General features: G+C 35.0%; 1 protein-coding gene across 5 annotated transcripts in view; it reads right to left on the bottom strand.

Annotated features, from left to right (window-relative positions):
• RPS6KA6 (ribosomal protein S6 kinase A6) overlaps nt 1-21124 on the bottom strand; it is a 191772-nt gene that overhangs the window by 71098 nt on the left and 99550 nt on the right. For all 5 annotated transcript variants that reach the window (XM_055563519.1, XM_055563522.1, XM_055563523.1 and 2 more), the window contains 9 exons: nt 19994-20136; nt 17018-17088; nt 16459-16547; nt 15562-15620; nt 4767-4869; nt 3894-4024; nt 3344-3466; nt 2733-2822; nt 1488-1646 (listed from right to left, as the gene is read on the bottom strand). In XM_055563519.1, the coding sequence (XP_055419494.1) occupies nt 1488-1646; nt 2733-2822; nt 3344-3466; nt 3894-4024; nt 4767-4869; nt 15562-15620; nt 16459-16547; nt 17018-17088; nt 19994-20136 (968 nt within the window). The remainder of the gene's footprint in view (nt 1-1487; nt 1647-2732; nt 2823-3343; nt 3467-3893; nt 4025-4766; nt 4870-15561; nt 15621-16458; nt 16548-17017; nt 17089-19993; nt 20137-21124) is intronic.

Below are 21124 nucleotides of genomic sequence, written 5' to 3'. Positions count from 1 at the left end.
ATATATGAACACTCTTCTAAAGAAAAGGACACAGTTTCAAGAAAAAAGAACATCTATCCCAACTCCAAGATACACCATGTCAGGCTTAACAGCAAGTGTCTTAAAGTGCCTATTATTATATGTGATATGATAGATATGCTAGCTAATGCTATGATGATAATCATATTGTAGTATATACATATCTCAAATCAACACGTATACCTTAAATTTACACAATGTTATACATCAGTTATAGCTCAACAAAATGTATTGTTCAAAACTGAGAAGACTAAATACTAAAAATTTAAAAAATAAAGTTGCTATTATAATTATCTTCAATAAAGTAAAACAAAACATGCTTTCAATGCATGAAAAGTGAGCAGAAAAATAGAAACAATAAGAACTAAATAAAAAGCTAGACATACATAAATAAAATATTCCAAAATTCTTCATGTGGTGATTTTTCTACTGATACTATCCACTTCATTTAATTTAATCTTATATTTAATCAGCTGTTTACTACATTAAAAGCTCTTTCGAGACAAGGATCAAGACTTAAACTCATGGTTGAATCTGCAACACGTTTTGCATTGTCTGGCATGTAGAAATGCTCAATAAATGTCTGTCATTAATTTATTTAATTGATGCATTAATTTATTTCTAAAATAAAAGATGCTTATCATTTTCTGGAAAATTATGGCCATCCTTTATTTTAGAGAATGTTGATAAAGACAATCAAATAATTAAATTATTATAGAACTATTATACAATTTATATTTCAAAGTGTTGAAAATGTACTCTATAAAACCATAGTTAAAAATGAATACTGGCCCATGTAGAATTTTCACTAAGCCAATTGAGTTGCTCATTTTTTTTAGCTTATACTTAAGTGGGTATGTGTCCACTACTACAACTGATTCAAACTTAAAATTTTAAATTCTTTGTGACTTTGTTTCCTTGGGTAGCTATATATATAATAGAATTGACCTTTTTTGGAAATCCAATTAATTTGTTTTATGAAAAGATACGAAACAAAATAACAGACCTGCCCTTTCAACAGAAATTTTAATGTATTAATACTTCAAGTGTTTAGAATCAAAATTTCTTACTGTATTGGGGAAGGGGTTGCTAACAATCAAAATAAACAGTTCTGCCAGAACTTTATGTGCTAGCCATAGTATAATTTGCTAATTTGTCTGTGTTTCACTTTCAAGTCTGATGAGGTTTAATAAATTAAAAGTCAGGGTTAGATATTTATATAATTCAAACTACTTTAAAATTAATATGCTATTAAATTGGTGCTAACAGGTAGAGAGAAGAAAATTTATAATAAGGTATTACCCAATTTCCTAAACTTATAACCTTCACTACATAATGAATTTTATTAGGCTATTCCATATAAAAATATGTGATAGAAAAAGTAATTCATTTTAGGTATCATCTTCTATATATAATTTTATGAAGATATAAGTCCCAGACTTAAAAGGAAGAATATAACTACAACTTACTCCTTGACAATGAAGATAGTCAACTGTCTTAGTTATTATAAACAGTACATCACTAGCTTCCCGTTCTGAAAAACATTTTTGTTTCAGAATACGGTCAAGTAGCTCTCCTCCTTTCATCAAATCCGTAACAAGGTAAACATATCTACCATCATCATAAACCTAAAAAAAGAACATATTTTTAAAATGTTATTAATTAATTCTGAAAAGGGTTCAATTATATTTACTTTGATTTTCGAATGAACCTCTAGTGTTAAAAATACACTATTCCTTTAGTATTAATATAGTACAGACCCTACTGAAGATTAAACTGGCTAAACAGACTCAACACCATTCTGTGAGACCATGTGAAACAGATAATTTTATTAACTTTTGAAGATATCTGTTATACTTCATCACGGAGTATAAGTGGAAAAATAGAACTCTGTGACTCTCAAACAGCACCTATGACACTTCTGACTATATTATAGCCACTTTCCTTCCTTAATAATAGTAAGCTTCCTTCTGGCAGTAAGTATGTTGTTTTTTAATATCTTCCTCACATTCTACTATCTGACCTGGCAACTTAAATATTTGTTGAATTCAAATGTTGTAACAAGGAGAACAAATAAATATGTATACCCTTTTACTCAAGGCACGTGATATCTACATCTACACATATAAACACATACATGTAGACATATATCTATATACACACATGACATATATTTATATATATATATGTATAAAGTACTATTTAAGGATTACAAATCAAAATGTATATCATATTATCTGAAACAAACTGATCAAGGAGATGGTTTGTCAGTAATCAGTAACATCTATTAATATGAGTTCACTTTAAAAAAAACTACAGAATAATATTTCACCCAAGCAACAACCCACAGCTACAGCCAACTGCTGTACAATCAAGGAAATAAAATCTTCAAGAATTTGGCAGATTCCTAATCTCTTCTATCTTGTATATTTGTAGTACTAGAGAATAAGTGCTGCTGGTGATGTTGTCAACTAGTTAACCAGTTAGAATATATTCAGGTAATCATGACACTCTCATTTGCCAACCATCATAGTTCCTTTCTGATATTCTACAAGGAGGGTAAGAGTGCAGAATCATAGGGATAAAAGAACTGAAGTGGCAAATTTAAAAGTCTTAATATTTTATGGCATGAAAGTAAAGATACCATGGATATGGAAAGTTCAAAGTCATAACTTCATTAGCTTAGCAGATACATAGATTTTTTAAATACCTACATCCTTTAAAGTGATAATGTTGGGGTGTTGTCCATAGCGCATTAAAATTTCAATTTCTTCTGAAGGGTCTCTCTTAATTTTGTCAATGATCTAAGAAACAAGAAAAATCACAGAGGAAAATTATTTTCTTTGTCTAAAAATGAATGACATGATTTCAACTTGGTTGTATTTTCAAGCAAATAATAAAACTCAAGAGTGATGTTTACCTCACATTATTTTAATATTTAAAAAATTCCTATAACTGAAACTTAAATAAAAAACAACATAGTACTTTTCTCAACATTATATTCCATCTAACTGAAAATATACCAACTGATAATTCGATCGAAATATGACAGTAATTGTCACAACTGCTCAATCTTAGCATACTGTGTTACAATAAAATTATTCAAAAGCAAGACATTCAAAAAACATATTGCTTCTCCTAAATAACATCTTTTTTACTGAACAAAGTAAAGTGTTGGTAAGAAATTCAAAATGAAATTATTAAGTCAAGAGTTTTACTTCATCATTTTCTTTGCTTTCTCCATTTGCTCCACTGAAAAACTGTCAGTTGGCAATTTAACTTACACATATTAAACAAAAAAAAATGTTAGCCTCAGAGACAATACCTTCACTGCAAATTCCATGTTGGTAGTGGTGTGTATGCATCGCTTGCAAACAGAATAGGAGCCAACACCAATATCCTCTTTCAATTCATACACTTCACCAAACTGTGCAGCATTTCCATTTACCTGTTTTTGTTAAAAAGTAAAATACAAAACAACAATATGGTTTCACATTTTTTGTCTTTTCTCCTAAGTATATGTTCACCTTAAATCTTTAAAAAATCAAGAGTAAGTCTAGAGAAATTTTATCAGTATTTATAAATGGCTTACACAGGTTCTAGGTGATCTGAACATACAGATTCTGAAGGCTTTCTATATCTCCAAAGCCAATATGATAAATCAACTAGCTAATGTATCACCCATTACATTTTCTTGCCAAAAGACATCACATAAATACACAATTAAAAGTTACTACTGTCTTCTTTCTTCCCAAAACATGGAAAGATCTTTAATTCATCATAGATAAATAAAGAAGTTAAAAATCACTGTAAATCAATCAGCAATAACAGAAGAAATAATTATCCCTAATCTGAATAATCTATGTGTAATTTACCTGAACAATTGGTAACACATTTGCACTTGTGATAGGAGTGATTTTATATTCTTCTGCAATAGAAGTTGCAACAAAGCTGAATCCTTTGAAGAGTTGATGAGCATTAGCACTGGCTGGCAAACCAGGAGAATCTAATGTCCAAATAATTAAATTTAATTAGAATTAACAGTTTTATGATATGAAATGCCAAAATTTCTTTGAGTATAAAGGAAACCATTAAATGTTACCATCAGACATACTATATTATGTATTTGATTTATTGATTATTATCTGTTTCCCAATCAATGGACATGAGTTTGAGAAAGCTCCAGGAGATGGTGAAAGACAGGGAAGCCTGGCATGCTGCAATCCACAGGGTCACAGCGTCAAACATGACTGAGACACTGAACAACAACAATAATACTAGTATGCAAGCTCCATGTAGATTATGATTTTTGTGTGTTCAGTTCACTTCTGCATCATCACTGCTTAGTATTTACACACTAGGTATTCAATATTTGTTGAATGTATATATGAAACAGATGTCAATAAAAGTAAACCACATTAAATTCTGAACCATAAGAGTTAGAGAGATATATCTCATATCTTACTTCCTACTCACATTCTCTAATGCATTATCATGTCAAAAACACTTTTATAAAAGAAAATGTTCACCCTTTGCTCTAGTCCCTGCTTCCCTAATGAACATTAACCATATAAAGCCTCTACTTGAAAGGTGTCCAAGCAATGCTAAATAGGATCTACACTTCTACACAGGGCAAACCACCCTTTACAAACTTATAATTCTTTCCGTTTTTCATCTAAGAAGCTAGTTTATTTTTTAACCATCTAAATGAATAAAAGCCCTGGTTTTCACACATAAACATGCATTACCTTTAGGTGTTTTTGCAGTAAATTCAGGATCAAAACAAAAAGCATCATCTGGTTTTCCAGAAGCAGGTTTGAAGGGAGGCTGGACTTCTCGTTTATATAATTTCTAGAAGAAATGGCAGAATGATACAAAAATTTATTAACACTTGAAAAATTATTAAAGCAGAATATGATATTCACAGTCCTTAACAGAAGGCTCACGATTTCTTAAATGAAATTTCAATAAGTTTCAGATACCTATTAACCAAATTCTAAATTCTACCCTGTTAACCAAATTCTGTATATCATCTAAATTTGAGAGATCATATACAGAATCAAATGAGACCAAGGAACACAGCAGCAATGCCATAGATTTTATCCACAAGGAATAATGCTGTTCAGTTTTGGATTTCAAAAACTGACTTGGATTCTCACTGGTAAAATAACCATAAAGAATATCACAATGTTACCAAGAAGAAATAACTAATGACATTCTAGGATTTCAAAATTAATAATTGCTCTATCCCCAAGAAGTATGCATTATACCTGAAGTAACACTTTCACATAAAAAATATGCATGTAAAAAGAATTCAAAAATTTAAACTTGTCTAACAATCTAACTTCCTAAAACTTATGTTTTTGAAAGACATATAAAATAGCTTACAATATATGCAAGTCTACTTTTTAATGGAAGCATAGTTTTTCAAAAGCTCACAGTCCCACAGTGAGGGAAAATAAATAGAAGATTATTGTAAACTAATTTTCATTTAGAGGCCATATATGACAAACCTATAGCAAACAACATTCCCAATGATGAAAAACTGAAAGCATTTCCTCTAAGATAAGGAATAAGACAAGGATGTCCACTCTCACCACTTTTATTCAATGTAGTTTTGAAGTCCTAGCTAAGGTAATCAGAGAAAAAAAATTAAGGAATCCAAATTGGAAAAGAAAAAGTACAATTGACACTGTTTGCAGATGATATGAAACTATACACAGAAAATCTTTAACAGGCCACCAGAAAAGTACTTGAGCTAATCAATGAATTTAGTAAAGCTGCATGATACAAAATTAATGCACAGAAATCTCCTGCTATACACTAACAACAAAAGATCAGAAAGAGAAATTAAGGAAACAATACTATCTATCATTGAAACTAAAATAATAAAATACCTAGGAATAAAAATACCTAATGAGAAAAAAGACCTGTACTCAGGAAACTATAAGATGCTGATGAACAAATCAAAAATGATGCAAATAGATGGAGATATACATCATGTTTTTGGATTGGAGAAATCAATATTGTGAAAATAAATGTACTACCCTAAGTAATCTACAGATTCAATACAATCCCTATCAAACTACCAAGGGCATTTTTCACAGAATTAGAACAAAATATTTTATAATTTGTATGGAAACAAATAAATACCAAGTATTGATTATATTCTTTGCAGGCATATATGGAGAAGCTCTATACAGTCAGCAAAATTAAGACCGGGAGCTGACTGTGGCCCAGGTCATGAATTTCTTATTGCAAAATTCAGACTTAAATTGAAGAAAGTAGGGAAGACCACTATACCATGCAGGTATGACCTAAATCAAATCCCTTATGATTATACAGTGGAAGTGACAAGTGATTCAAAGGATTAGATCAGATAGACAGAGTACCTAAAGTACTATGGACAGAGGTTCGTGACATTGTACAGGTAACAGTGATCAAGACCATCCTCAAGAAAAAAAAAAAGCAAAAAGGAATAATGGTGGTCTGAGAAGGCCTTACAAATAGCTGAGAAAAAAAGAGAAGTAAAAAGCAAAGGAAAAAAGAAAAGATATACCCATTGAATGTAGAGTTCCAAAGAACAGCAAGGAGAGATAAAAAAGCCTTCCTAAGTCATCAATGCAAAGAAGTAGAAGGAAACAATAAAATGGAAAAGATTAGAGGTCTCTTCAAGAAAATCAACAATACGAAGGGAACATTTCACCCAAGGATGGGCACAATAAAGGACAGAAATGGCATGGACCTAACAGAAGCAGAAGATATTAAGAAGAGGTGGTAAGAATAAATAGAAGAACTATACAAAAGACCTTCCTGACCCAGATAATCACGATGGTGTGATCACTTACCTAAAGCAAGACATCCTGGAAACAAGTTGGCCTTAGGAAGCATAACTACGAACAAAGCTAGTGGAGGTGATGGAATTCCAGTTGAGCTATTTCAAATCCTAAAAGATGATGCTGTGAAAGTGCTGCTCTAAATATGACAGCAAATATGGAAAACTCAGGAGTGGCCACAGGACTAGAAAAGGTCAGTTTTTGTTCCAATCCCAAAGAAAGGCAATGCCAAAGAATGTTGAAACTATCACAAAATTGCACTGATCTCACACACTAGCAAAGTAATGCTCAAAATGCTCCAAACCAGGCTTCAACAGTACGTGAACTGCGAATTTCCAGATGTTCAAGCTGGATGTAGAAAAGGCAGAGGAGACAGAGATCAAATTGCCAACATCAGTTGGATCATAAAAAAAAGCAAGAGAGTTACAGAAAAACATCTACTTCTGCTTTATTGACTATACCAAAGCCTTTGACTGTGTGGATCACAACAAACTGTGGAAAATTCTGAAAGAGATGGGAATACCAGACAACCTGACCTGCCTCCTGAGAAATCTGTATGCAGGTTAGGAAGCAACAGTTAGAAATGGACATGGAAGAATAGTTAGAACTGGACATGGAAAACAAATCAGGAAAGGAATACATCCAAATCATCAAGGTTGTATATTATCACCCAGATTATTTAACTTATATGAAGAATATATCATGCGAAATGCTGGGCTGGATGAGGCACACACTGGAATCAAGATTGCTAGAAGTGTCAATAACCTCAGATACACAGATGACACCACCCTTATGACAGAAACCAAAGTAGACCTAAAGAGCCTTTTGATGAAAGTTAAAGAGAAGAGTGAAAAAGTTGAAACAGTGACAGACTTTATACTTCTGGGGCTCCAAAATCATTGCAGATTGTGGCTGTGCCCATGAAATAAAAAGACACTTGCTCCTTGGAAGAAAAGATATGACTAACCTAGAAGGCATAAAAAGCAGGGACATTACTTTGCAGACAAAGGTCCACCTAGTCAAAGCTATGGTTTTTCCAGTAGTCATATACGGATTTGAGGGTTGGATGATAAAGTTGAGCGCCGAAGAATTGATTCTTTTGAAATGTGTTGAAGAAGTCTCTTGAGAGTCCCTTGGACTGAAAGGAGATCAAAACAGTCCATCCTAAAGGAAATCTGTCCTGAATATTCATTGGAAGGACTGATGCTGAAGCTGACACTCCAACACTTTGGCCACCTGATACAAAGAACTGACTCACTGGAAAAGACCCTGATGCTGGGGAAGATTGAAGGTAGGCTGAGAAGTGGACAATAAAGGATGACATGTTAGATGGCATCACTGACTTGATGGACATGAATTTCAGCAAGCTTCGGGAGTTGGTGATGGACAGGGAAGCCTGGCGTGCTACAGTCCATGGGGTCAGAAATAGTTGGACATGAATGAGTGACGAAACTGACTGATGGAAACAAAATGACTCCAAATAGCCAAAGCAATCTTGAGAAAGAAAACTGTAGTTGGAAGAATCAGGCTTCCTGACTTGAAACTACACTATGAAGCTACAGTTCAAGACAGTATGATAATGGCACAAAACTGGAAATATACACTCAAGGAATAGGATAGAAAGAACAGAAATAAATGCATGCACCTAGAGTATATCATGAGAAAAGCTGGTCTGGAGGAAGCACAAGCTGGAATCAAGATTGCCGGAAGAAATATCAATAACCTCAGATATGCAGATGACAACACCCTTATGGTAGAAAGTGAAGAGAAACTAAAAAGCCTCTTGATGAAAGTGAAAGACGAGAGTGAAAAAGTTGGCTTAAAGCTCAACATTCAGAAAATGAAGATCATGGCATCTGGTCCCATTACTTCATGGCAAATAGATGGGGAAACAGTGGAAACAGTGTCAGACTTTATTTTTTTGGGCCCCAAAATCACTGCAGATGGTGACTGCAGCCATGAAATTAAAAGACGCTTACTCCTTGGAAGGAAAGTTATGACCAACCTAGATAGCATATTCAAAAGCAGAGACATTACTTTGCCAACAAAGGTCCGTCTAGTTAAGGCTATGGTTTTTCTAGTGGTCATGTATGGATGTGACAGTTGGACTGTGAAGAAAGCTGAGCGCTGATGAATTGATGCTTTTGAACTGTGGTGTTGGAGAAGACTCTTGAGAGTCCCTTTGACTGCAGGGAAATCCAACCAGTCCATTCTAAAGGAGATCAGCCCTGGGTGTTCTTTGGAGGGAATGATGGTAAAGCTGAAACTCCAGTACTCTGGCCACCTCATGCAAAGAGCTGACTCATTGGAAAAAACTCTGATGCTGGGAGGGATTGGGGGCAGGAGGAGAAGGAACGACAGAGGATGAGATGGCTGGATGGCATCACTGACTTGATGGACGTGAGTTTGAGTAAACTCCGGGAGTTGGTGATGGACAGGGAGTCCTGGCATGCTGCGATTCATGGGGTCGCAAAGAGCTGGACACGACTGAGCGACTGAACTGAACCTATGGTCACCTAATCTGTAATAAAGAAGGCAAAGGTGAAAAGGCAGTCTCTCCAATATGTGGTGTGAAGATAGGATTCTCCCTGTTACATTTTATTTAAACTTTTTATTTTTCAATGGAGAACAGCTGATTATCATCCGTGTGACAGTTTCAGGCGGACAGCAAAGGGACTCAGCCATATATATATACATGTATCCATTCTCCCCCAAACTCCCCTCCCAATTTTCAAATCTAAAATTACAATCGAATAAAAAACATCAGCAAAAATCGTGGTGTGAGGATAACTGGAGAGTTACACGTAAACAAATGAAATTAGAACACTGCCTAACACCACACAAAAAAAATAAACTTGGGGTTCCTTCATGGCTCAGTGGTAAAGGATTTGCCTGCCAATGCAGGAGACATAGGTTAGTACCCTGCTCTGGGAAGATCCCACATGGTCTAGAGCTACAAAATCCCTGCGCCACAAGTACTGAGCCTGTGCTCTAGAGCTCGGGAGGCACAACGGCTGAAGCCCACGTACCTAGAGGCCATGCTCCACAAAAAGAGAAATCACTGCAATGAGAAGCCCAAGAACCACAACTAGAGAGTGGTCACTACTCCCCACAACTAGAGAAAAGCCCATGCAGCAATGAAGACCTAGCACAGCCAAAAATGAATAAAATTATTTAAACAGAAAAAAAACAAAACAAAACTCAAAATGTATTAAAGATCAAAATGTAAGGCTGGATACTATAAAACTGTTAGAGGAAAATGTAGGAAAACCACTCTTTGACATAAACTGCAGCAAAATTTTCCCACCTCCTAGAGTAATGAAAAAAAAAAAAAAAAGAACAAATGGGACCTAATTAAACCACTTATAAAAGAATGAGACTAGAACACTTTCTAACACCATATGCAAAATTAAACTCAAAATGGATTAAAGATCTAAACGTAAGACCATAAACTATAAAATTCTTAGAGGAGAACATAGGCAAAACACTCTCCGACATAAATCACAGAAGGATCCTCTATGACCCACCTCCCAGAATATTGGAAATAAAAGCAAAAATAAACAAATGGGACCTAATTAAAATTAAAAACTTCTGCACAACAAAGAAAACTATAAGCAAGGTGAAAAGACAGCCTTCAGAATGGGAGAGAATAATAGCAAATGAAGCAACTGACAACGAATTAATCTCAAAAATATACAAGCAACTCCTGCAGCTCAATTCCAGAAACATAAACGACCCAATCAAAAAATAGGCCAAAGAACTGAACAGACATTTCTCAAAAGAAGACATACAGATGGCTAACAAACATATGAAAAGATGCTCAACATCACTCATTATCAGAGAAATGCACATCAAAACCACAATGAGGTACCATTTCATGCCAGTCAGAATGGCTACTATCCAAAAGTCTACAAGCAATACATGCTGGAGAGGGTGTGGAGAAAAGGGAAACCTCTTACACTATTGGTGGGAATGCAAACTAGTACAGCCACTGTGAAGAACAGTATGGAGATTCCTTCAGTTCAGTTCAGTCACTCAGTTGTGTCCGACTCTTTGCAACCCCATGAATCGCAGCACGCCAGGACTCCCTGTCCATCACCAACTCCCGGATTTCACTCAGACTCACGTCCATTTAGTCAGTGATGCCATCCAGCTATCTCATCCTCTGTCATCCCCTTCTCCTCCTGCCCCCAATCCCTCCCAGCATCAGAGTCTTTTCCAATAAGTCAACTCTTCACAAGAGGTGGCCACAGTACTTGGAGTTTCAGCTTTAGCATCATGCCTTCCAAAGAAATCCCAGGGCTGATCTCCTTCAGAATGGACTGGTTGGATTTCTCTGCAGTCCAGGGGACTTTGAACAGTCTTCTCCAACACCACAGTTCAAAAGCATCAATTCTTCGGCGCTCAGCCTTCTTCACAGTCCAACTCTCACATCCATACATGACCACAGGAAAAACCATAGCCTTGACTAGCGGACCTTTGTTGGCAAAGTAATGTCTCTGCTTTTGAATATGCTATCTAGGTTGGACATAACTTTCCTTCCACGGAGTAAGCGTCTTTTAATTTCATGGCTGCAGTCACCATCTGCAGTGATTTTGGATCCCCCAAAAATAAAGTCTGAGACTGTTTCCACTATTTCCCCATCTATTTCCCATGAAGTGATGGGACCGGAGGCCATGATCTTTGTTTTCTGAATGCTGAGCTGTAAGCCAACTTTTTCACTCTCCATTTTCACTTTCATCAAGAGGCTTTTTAGTTCCTCTTCACTTTCTGCCATAAGGGTGGTGTCATTTGCATATCTGAGATTATTGATATTTCTTCCAGCAATCTTGATTCCAGCTTGTGTTTCTTCAAGTCCAGGCTTTCTCATGATGTACTCTGCATATAAATTAAATAAGCAGGGTGACAATATACAACCTTGACCTACTCCTTCTCCTATTTGGAACCAGTCTGTTTTTCCATGTCCGGTTCTAACTATTGCTTCCTGATCTCCATACAGATTTCTCAAGAGGCAGGTCAGGTGGTCTGGTATTCCCATCTCTTTCAGAATTTTCCACAATTTATTGTGATCCACACAGTCAAAGGCTTTGGCATAGTCAATAAAGCAGAAACAGATGTTTTTCTGGAACTCTCTTGCTTTTTCTATGATCCAGTAGATGTTGGCAATTTGATCTCTGGTTCCTCTGCCTTTCCTAAAACCAGCTTGAACATCAGGAAGTTCCTTAAAAAAAACTGGAAATAGAACTGCCTTATGACCCAGCAATCCCACTGCTGGGCATACACACCAAGGAAACCAGAATTGAAAGAGACACGTGTACCCCAATGTTCATCGCAGCACTGTTTATAATAGCCAGGACATGGAAGCAACCTAGATGTCCATCAGCAGATGAATGGATGAGAAAGCTGTGGTACATATACACAATGGAGTATTACTCAGCCATTAAAAAGAATACATTTGAATCAGTTCTAATGAGGTGGATGAAACTGGAGCCTATTATATAGTGTGAAGTAAGCCAGAAAGAAAAACACCAATACAGTATACTAACACATATATATGGAATTTAGAAAGATGGTAATGATAACCCTGTATGCGAGATAGCAAAAGAGACACAGATGTATAGAACAGTCTGTTGGACTCTGTGGGAGAGGGAGAGGGTGGGATGATTTGGGAGAATGGCATTGAACCATGTATAATATCGTATAAGAAATCAATCGAACCTGAAGGTTCGATGCAGGATACAGGATACTTGGGGCTGGTGCACTGGGATGACCCAGAAGGATGGTACAGGGAGGGAGGTGCGAGGGGGGTTCAGGATGGGGAACACATGTACACCTGTGGCGGATTCATGTTGATGTATGTCAAAACCAATACAATATTGTAAAGTAATTAGCCTCCAATTAAAATAAATAAATTTAAATTAAAATAAATAAATAAACTTAAAAGTTTCTACACAGCAAAGGAAATCATAAACAAGATGAAAAGACAACCCTCAGAATGCGAGTAAATATTTGCAAGTGAAACAACTGACAAGTAATTAATCTCCAAAATATACAAGTACTTCATGCATATCAATATAAAAAAATCCAATTAAAAAATGAGTGGAAGATCTAAGTGGACATTTCTTAAAAGAAGGCATACACATGGCCAATGAGGCACATGAAAAGATGATCAAAATCACTAATTATTACAGAAATGAAAATTAAAAATACAATGAACTACCACCTTACACCAGTGAGAATGGCCAACATGGCCTTTATCAAAAAAAATCTACAAACAATATATCCTGGAGGGATATGGAGAAAAGGGAACCCTCCTACACTGTTGGTGGGAATATAAACTCATAGAGCCACTATGGATAACAGAATGGAGGTACCTTGAAAAACTAAAAATAGAACTGCCATATGACCCAGAAATCTCACTGCTGCTGCTGCTAAGTCATATCAGTCGTGTCTGACTCTGTGCAACCCCATAGATGGCAGCCCATCAGGCTCCCCCATTCCTGGGATTCTCCAGGCAAGAACACTGGAGTGGGTTTCCATTTCCTTCTCCAACGCATGGAAGTGAAAATTAAAGTGAAGTCGCTCAGTCATGCCCGACTCTTCGCAACCCCATGAACTGTAGCCTACCAGGCTCCTCCATCCATGGGATTTTCCAGGCAAGAGTAACAGAGTGGGTTGCCATTGCCTTCTCCAGAAATCTCACTACTAGGTATATATGCAGAAAAAAAACATAATTAAAAAATATACATGTACCCCAATGTTCACCACAGTACTATTTACAATAACCAGGACACAGAAGCAATCTAAATGTCCATCAACAGACGAATGGATAAAGAATATATGGTACATAAAGCCCAGTGTAATATTACTCAGTCATAAAACAGAATGAAATTGTGTCATTTGCAGAGATGTGGATAGACCTAGAGACTTTCATACACAGTGAAGTTAAGTCAGAAAGAGAAAGACAAATATCCTTTAGTATCTCTTATATGTGGCATCTAGAAAAATGGTATCGGTGAATTTATCTGCAAAGCAGAAATAGAGACACAAACACAGAGAACAAACATATGGATACCAAGGGGGTAAGGGGAAAGGTATAATGAACTGGGAGATTTATATTGACAGGTATACACTATTATGTATAATAGATAACTAATGAGGACCTGTAAAGCACAGGGAACTCTACTCAATGCTCTGTGGTGACCTATATGGAAAGGAAATCCAAAAGAGAGGGGATGCATAGCTGATTCACTTTGCTGTACAACAGAAACACAACATTGTAAAACAATTACACTTGAGTAAAAATTAATTTAAAAATATACAAAAAATAAATAATAATATCTGTTTTGCAAAAGATATTGTCACTATCTCAAAAGACATCTGCACCACCATGTTTATTGAAGTATTATTCACAATACCCAAGACGTGGAAATAACCTGTGTCCATCAACAGAAGAATGAATTAAGAAGAAATGAGTCAGACAGAGTAAGACAAATACTGTAGATCTCACTCATATATAGAACCTTAAAAAAAAAAAAAAAAAAAAAAAAACAGGTTGCTCTTGCCTTCTAAGACAGACTGCATTCTGCCTATGGAACGTTTCTCAATAAACCTACTTTCACTTTATAGAAAAGTAATTTTCATTTATTCAAATACATACACATTCTACTCTTTTGTTATTTAAGAGCAATAAACAAACTTTAGATATAAAAATAATGGAAATTAATTTCTAGCTTTTTCTAGTTAAGGAAAAAGTAAGAGTAGAGAAGCATTAGAAAAAAATGACAAGGAAATGCAAGAATACTGAAAGAGGAATGCACACAGATAAGACAAATGCAATGCAATTCCCATGTTCATTACAAGGCTTTTCAGGTTATTAATGCTAACAGCTTATGTTATGTTGCAGTTTTATAACTATTAAAATAAATCAAAATATTGGGCTACTGAAACTTGTTCTACAAGCCAGATGAAATGATAATTTGGTCAGTGAATAGTGGTTCTCTGCCTCTGCCTTAGAAATCAAAAGAGACATGTTTTCTTTGGGGATACTTTTCACTACCAATGTCAGAAGTAAATAATCAAAAATGCTTACCTATGATGATTAATAGTACATAAAATACATAAAGTTGTGTTGTAAGCAACAATAAGAAAAAGTGAAAAGCTCACTAGTCTGGGAGTTGCAACTTAAAAAATTCAATAAATGACTTTGCAGAATTTCACTATGTTTTTGTTTTCATGCCCTCTCAAAATTTAGTGAAATAACTATACAAAGATTTTTACTTCTTAGCAAATTTAAATTGTTCTAATACATGACAAAGGATCATTTGAAATTAAATAACATCTTAGATTCTTTACAATTCATTTTTTCTATAAGAATCTGCCCTTTCATTCATCCCCTTTCTCCTTTTTCTTCTTCCCACCCATATTCTTCAACCTAGAATAGAAGAGAATATTAACCCCATATTCTTCAACCTAGAATAGAAGAGAATATTAACCATACTTAACAGGTAAGACAAATGAGAAACAAAAATGTACTATATATCATCCACGCATCTGCTGGTGATATGCTATACTTGTAAATAAAAATCTCACACTAAATATGAAACAAATGGATTAAGTTCATCAGCAAAGTCCACATATTACCATTTACTCTTGAGTTTTTGCTCTTCTTAAAGGTATTCAGTACCACACTTTCTACTCTACTTACATTCCAGTCAATATTTGCAAAAAAAAGATGTCTTTTGATTTCATCAACTCCTTCTGAACCTACAAAAATGGAAAGAATTCTTTTACCAGTTTGATTTTTAAAAATCTGGTTACTTGGCCTCCAGATTGTTATCTGTAAAACAGGAATACACATATTTTATAGATTTCTTGCAGTGAAAAGTTTATGATTTCTTATCTGATGTTTTCTTAATTGTTCCTTTGAATTTAATATGATAAATAGCTGGTGTTAATGCTGAACACATAGGGTATCATGAAATACTGAAATGCCTTCTGAATCAAATAAAAATCATATTTAACATAATGTTAAACTTTAAGTAGTTAAAAAATATAAAAATAATTTAAGTAGTTTTATTTTCTTCATAATTCAACTTATGACCTCCTATTTATATATCAAATTAAAAATGCAATGAATAAAGTGACTTTGAAATTTCAACACATGGACATAAACAGGATAATATAATCACATTTGGATACAGAGAAAGACTACAAGCAAGTGTCCAAATAATGAGCAGTTATGGAAACATAATATTTATTTTCATGAATAATAGAAGGAACAAAATAATTATCTTCAAATATATAAAAGCATTTTTCTATACAAGGAAGAATTCTGTGAATTACTTCAAAAGAGACACTCATATGATACACATAATGATATGATATATATTAAATATAAGTCTTGTATAACTAGACTTCATTTTTTAATCACAGATATAACAGATTACTGGAATCTTTGCATACATAAAATGTAAAAGTCTAGGTATAAATATATAGCAGCAGTAAATGAAGTTAAGCCAGAAAACATAAAGTTATAATTATCTTCCCAATATAATTATACCTCCCAGGATTCTGTTATAAAAACTAAGAAAATAAACAATACCCAATCTATTTGCTGGATTCCTTTTGAATAGCATCCTTAAAAGACTTTGTGCTTCAGCACTAAGAAACTGAGGCATTCCAAGTTTTGCTCTGGAAAAGAAAATTTCAGAAAATTTCATTTAAATCTAGTCATACTTCTAAACTGAAAAATTCCAAAAAAAAATTAATGAATGCTTTCACAATGGCAAATAAGGTGAAAGGGAATGAGACAGTGTGAAAATGTTCTTTTGTGTCAAATGAAAACTATAACAAGCTTGTCAAAACTAAAAGCAAGGAATTTTTCCCCAAAGGAAAAAAAAATGTTTCCACTTACTTTATTTTTTTTTAATTTTATTTTATTTTTAAACTTTACAATATTGTATTAGTTTTGCCAAATATCGAAATGAATCCGCCACAGGTATACATGTGTTCCCCATCCTGAACCCTCCTCCCTCCTCCCTTCCCATACCATCCCTCTGGGTCGTCCCAGTGCACCAGCCCCAAGCATCCAGTATCGTGCATCGAACCTGGACTGGCAACTCGTTTCATACACGATATTATACATGTTTCAATCCACTTACTTTAATATCATATTCATGGTCTCATTTCTGTCTTTACCTTGAAATGGCAGAGTACCAGTAAGCATTTCAAACTAAAACACATAAACACAAAATAACACAAGTTCAGCACAACTTGGAATACACAATGAAATTCTTTAGGAAAAAATTTGATATTTGTAAAATGTGATCATCAAATCATGCAGGATCTATATGATAGCAATCAAAAAGGACCAGAAAACTAGGTCACTTAAGGAAATACACCTCTGGTACCCCACAATACATAGCCTAAATGAGAGATGACACATAGCAAATGAAACCAACCATTATTTCAGTCCTAATTTGGCTAAATTTCCCAAACCAAAGCAATGTGGAAACAGACACAAGGTGTGCATGTTCAGTCGTGTTCAACTCTTTGCAAGCCCAGGGACTGGAACCTGCCAGGCTTCTCTGTCCATAGGATTCTGTAGGCAAGAATACAGGTGTGGGTTGCCATTTCCACTCCAGGGGATCTTCCTGACCCAGGGATCAAACCCTTGTCTCCTGCAGCTCCTGCATTAGCAGGTGGATTCTTTACCACTGAGCCATCTGGGAAGCCCCAAACATGAGGTATTCTCTTTTAAAACAAAGATACCCTTTTAAAGAAAATATTTAACAATGAAAGAAACGTAAAAATATGCACTGAGCCATTTCAATTTGTACATGGCATAATGAAAATATTTTCCCTAAAGAGAGTTAACTGCAATGCAGATAACTAGAACATAGAAGAATGGTATTTTAAAAAGTAATTATATTGGGAAAAGAAAGATCTGCAAATGAAGCTCATAAAAGAGAAAAGTTTTTATATCCCTAATATTTAAATTTTAAGCTGAGATTCAATAATGGGTTTGGCCTCAGTCCTCTGTTGATACAGAACTTAGTTAGCTTATCCATTCAACTCTCTCTTGATGACTGATGACTCACAAATTGGTTCCAGTTTCAATCTCCTTCAATCCCCAGTTTTCCCTTCCAAATCTACAGTAATGTTTCTCAACTGAAGACTGAAGTGATAGGGGTAGGAGTCATAGAAAGGGAATGAAGAAGGGAAATATGGTATATGGGAATCATCTCTCTCAAGTTCCAATGCCCTGTCTCCAAACCTAAAGTAATGGTTCTGTCCCAGGAACTGGAGAATTAAGAGGTGGAAATGGAAAGAACAAAAAGAAAAAGAGAAGGACAGTATATTGGAATCACACCTTCCCCTCAAAAAAATTATATACTGGCTGGCAGAGTATTTGTTTGTTGTTTTTGTTTTTTCTTCTTTGTTTTTTTTTTAAGGTCTTCAGATGATTCTGATGCTCCCTCCACTGCCCTCTCCTAATTCATTACTATCAAGGGGTTAAATACAAACCCACAGTAACCTATACAACATGTTAAAAATAAATTATTTCCTCACTTTCAAAATCAGCTATCCTTCCCAACTATCTTTTTTTTAATTTTATTTTATTTTTAAACTTTACATAATTGTATTAGTTTTGCCAAATATCAAAATGAATCCACCACAGGTGTACATGTGTTCCCCATCCTGAACCCTCCTCCCTCCTCCCTCCCCATACCATCCCTCTGGGTTGTCCCAGTGCACCAGCCCCAAGCATCCAATATCGTGCATCGAACCTGGACTGGCAACTATCTTTTCTACTGAACTATCTTTCTTTCAATCCCCTAAAGTTTTAAAGGCATCTTTGTCTTTAACCCTTTCCCTCTGCTTTATCTGTGACATTTAATCTGCTACTAAGGTCAGTCATTTCTTCCTTTGAAATGTCTTGAAGATTTCCTTTTTTATTTTGTAATCTTACAACTGTCTTACAAGGAGAACTTCTTGGTCTTCCTACTTTTAGTTTCCTCCATTTGCAATCCATATACATAATGCTACCAAGGCTAGTATTAAAATACAATTTTTCTCTAACTACCATCCTGTTTAAGACTTTACAAAAGTTTACCATTCAGAAAATAGCATACAAATGCTTATAGGCTTACAGCTTCATTTCCTCCACCTTCACCCTCATTATCTACTACTACTCTAGTTAAACTGGTTCTCCAGACCTTTCCTAATATTATCACAATATTATCCTTGAAACACAGTTATCTGAATTTTATTCATCTTTCAGGGCTTAATTTAAGTTCTGCCTCCTCTGCTTTCCCTATATCAACTTGAATGAATTCTTGTTTGAACTTCTAAGGTACTTCCAGACAATTTACTTAGCTATTACATTTGTTTCCCCAACCAGATGGCATGTCTTCTTAGGCCAAGGAAAATGTCAAATACTGTACTTCCAGACTGTTTCCAATCCATTGCCCTTACCAAATGTCAGGCTTATAATAGCCACTTAATATACTGATAAATTGTATAGTAATTCACTATATGATAAATAGTATAGTGATAAATAGGTAAAAATGGATTATCAAGTTTCTAAAGCAAACTGTATCGGATTCAATAGCTATTCATTTATCACCCTACTTAACACTACAAACTCTATGATTAATCTTATACCAAATTAGTCAGTCTATATGCTCAATATGCTAGATATTGTGGAAAAGTAGAACAAGTAGAAGACAGAATTGCTTTCCTTAAGAGGTTTATAATCTTTCTACAGACCTGCTTGAAATAATGTGACAATAAGATAGTAAAGAGTAAGGTGCTACATTCTGTGATACCTAATTAAAATATTATGTACTACTAAATACAGTATTCTGAAATCTAAAATCTAATAGGTTTTTCTAATTTTTAAATTTGGATAACTTATAAAAGAATGCTGTCGTTGCCTTAATCAAGCAACTTTAAAAGAAATCACAACACCAAAACGTTAGTTCTTATAGTATGACAGCTAGCCAATCACAAATTCTTTAAAAACAATCATGAACTTTTAAAACCCTATTCTCAACAAACACATTCCATTACTAAGATTAAAATTCTAAAGAATATTTAATTTATATTGACATAATTTTAAAAACACTACTTACCATAAGTACACCATATGACCACCAATCAGCACTCTGGGAATGACCTCTCCTATTTACTACTTCAGGAGCCATATACTCCACTGTACCACAAAATGAGTAGGCCTTCTTCTCTTGATCTACTGATTCTTTGCTGAGTCCAAAATCTATAACAATATTGCACAAAAATATATCTGAAGATTTTCAGAAACTAGAAAATACCAAAAGAAACAAAACTATGAATTAAATGTGTTCATGGATGGCCTACGATTACCATTAAGAAAGCTCTTGTGAGACCAGTTAATGGAAAGAATGGAGAAAAGCTTGTATTTTACAATACTCTATCAGAGCATTTTAAAGTAATGCTCAAAATTTTCCAAGCCAGGCTTCAGCAATATGTGAACCGTGAACTTCCAGATGTTCAAGCTGGTTTTAGAAAAGGCAGAGGAACCAGAGATCAAATTGCAAACATCCGCTGGATCACTGAAAAGGCAAGAGAGTTCCAGAAAAACATATTTCTGCTTTATTGACTATGCCAAAGCCTTTGACTGTGTGGATCACAATAAACTGTGGAAAATTCTGAAAGAGATGGGAATACCAGAGCACCTGACCTGCCTCTTGAGAAACGTATATGCAGGTCAGGAAGCAACAGAACTGGACATGGAACAACAGACTGGTTCCAAATAGGAAAAGGAATACGTCAAGGCTGTATATTGTCACCCTGCTTATTTAACTTCTATGCAGAATACATCATGAGAAACCCTGGGCTGGAAGAAGCACAAGCTAGAATCAATATTGCTGGGAGAAATATCAATAACTTCAGATATGCAGATGACACCACACTTATGGCAGAAAGTGAAGAGGAACTAAAAAGCCTCTTGATGACAGTGAAACTGGAGAGTGAAAAAGTTGGCTTACAGCTCAACATTCAGAAAATAAAGATCATGGCATCTGGTCCCATCACTTCATGGGAAATAGATGGGGAAATAGTGGAAACAGTGTCAGACTTTATTTTTTTGGGGGGGGTTCCAAAAATCACTGCAGATGGTGACTGCAGCCATGAAATTAAAAGACGCTTACTCCTTGGAAGAAAAGTTATGACCAACCTAGATAGCATATTGAAAAGCAGAGACATTACTTTGCCAACAAAGGTCT

Source organism: Bubalus kerabau, chromosome X (assembly GCF_029407905.1).
Source record: "Bubalus kerabau isolate K-KA32 ecotype Philippines breed swamp buffalo chromosome X, PCC_UOA_SB_1v2, whole genome shotgun sequence".
NCBI lineage: Eukaryota > Metazoa > Chordata > Mammalia > Artiodactyla > Bovidae > Bubalus > Bubalus kerabau.
Note: the sequence above shows the minus strand (reverse complement) of the source record. Positions and strands in the feature narration are given on the sequence as shown.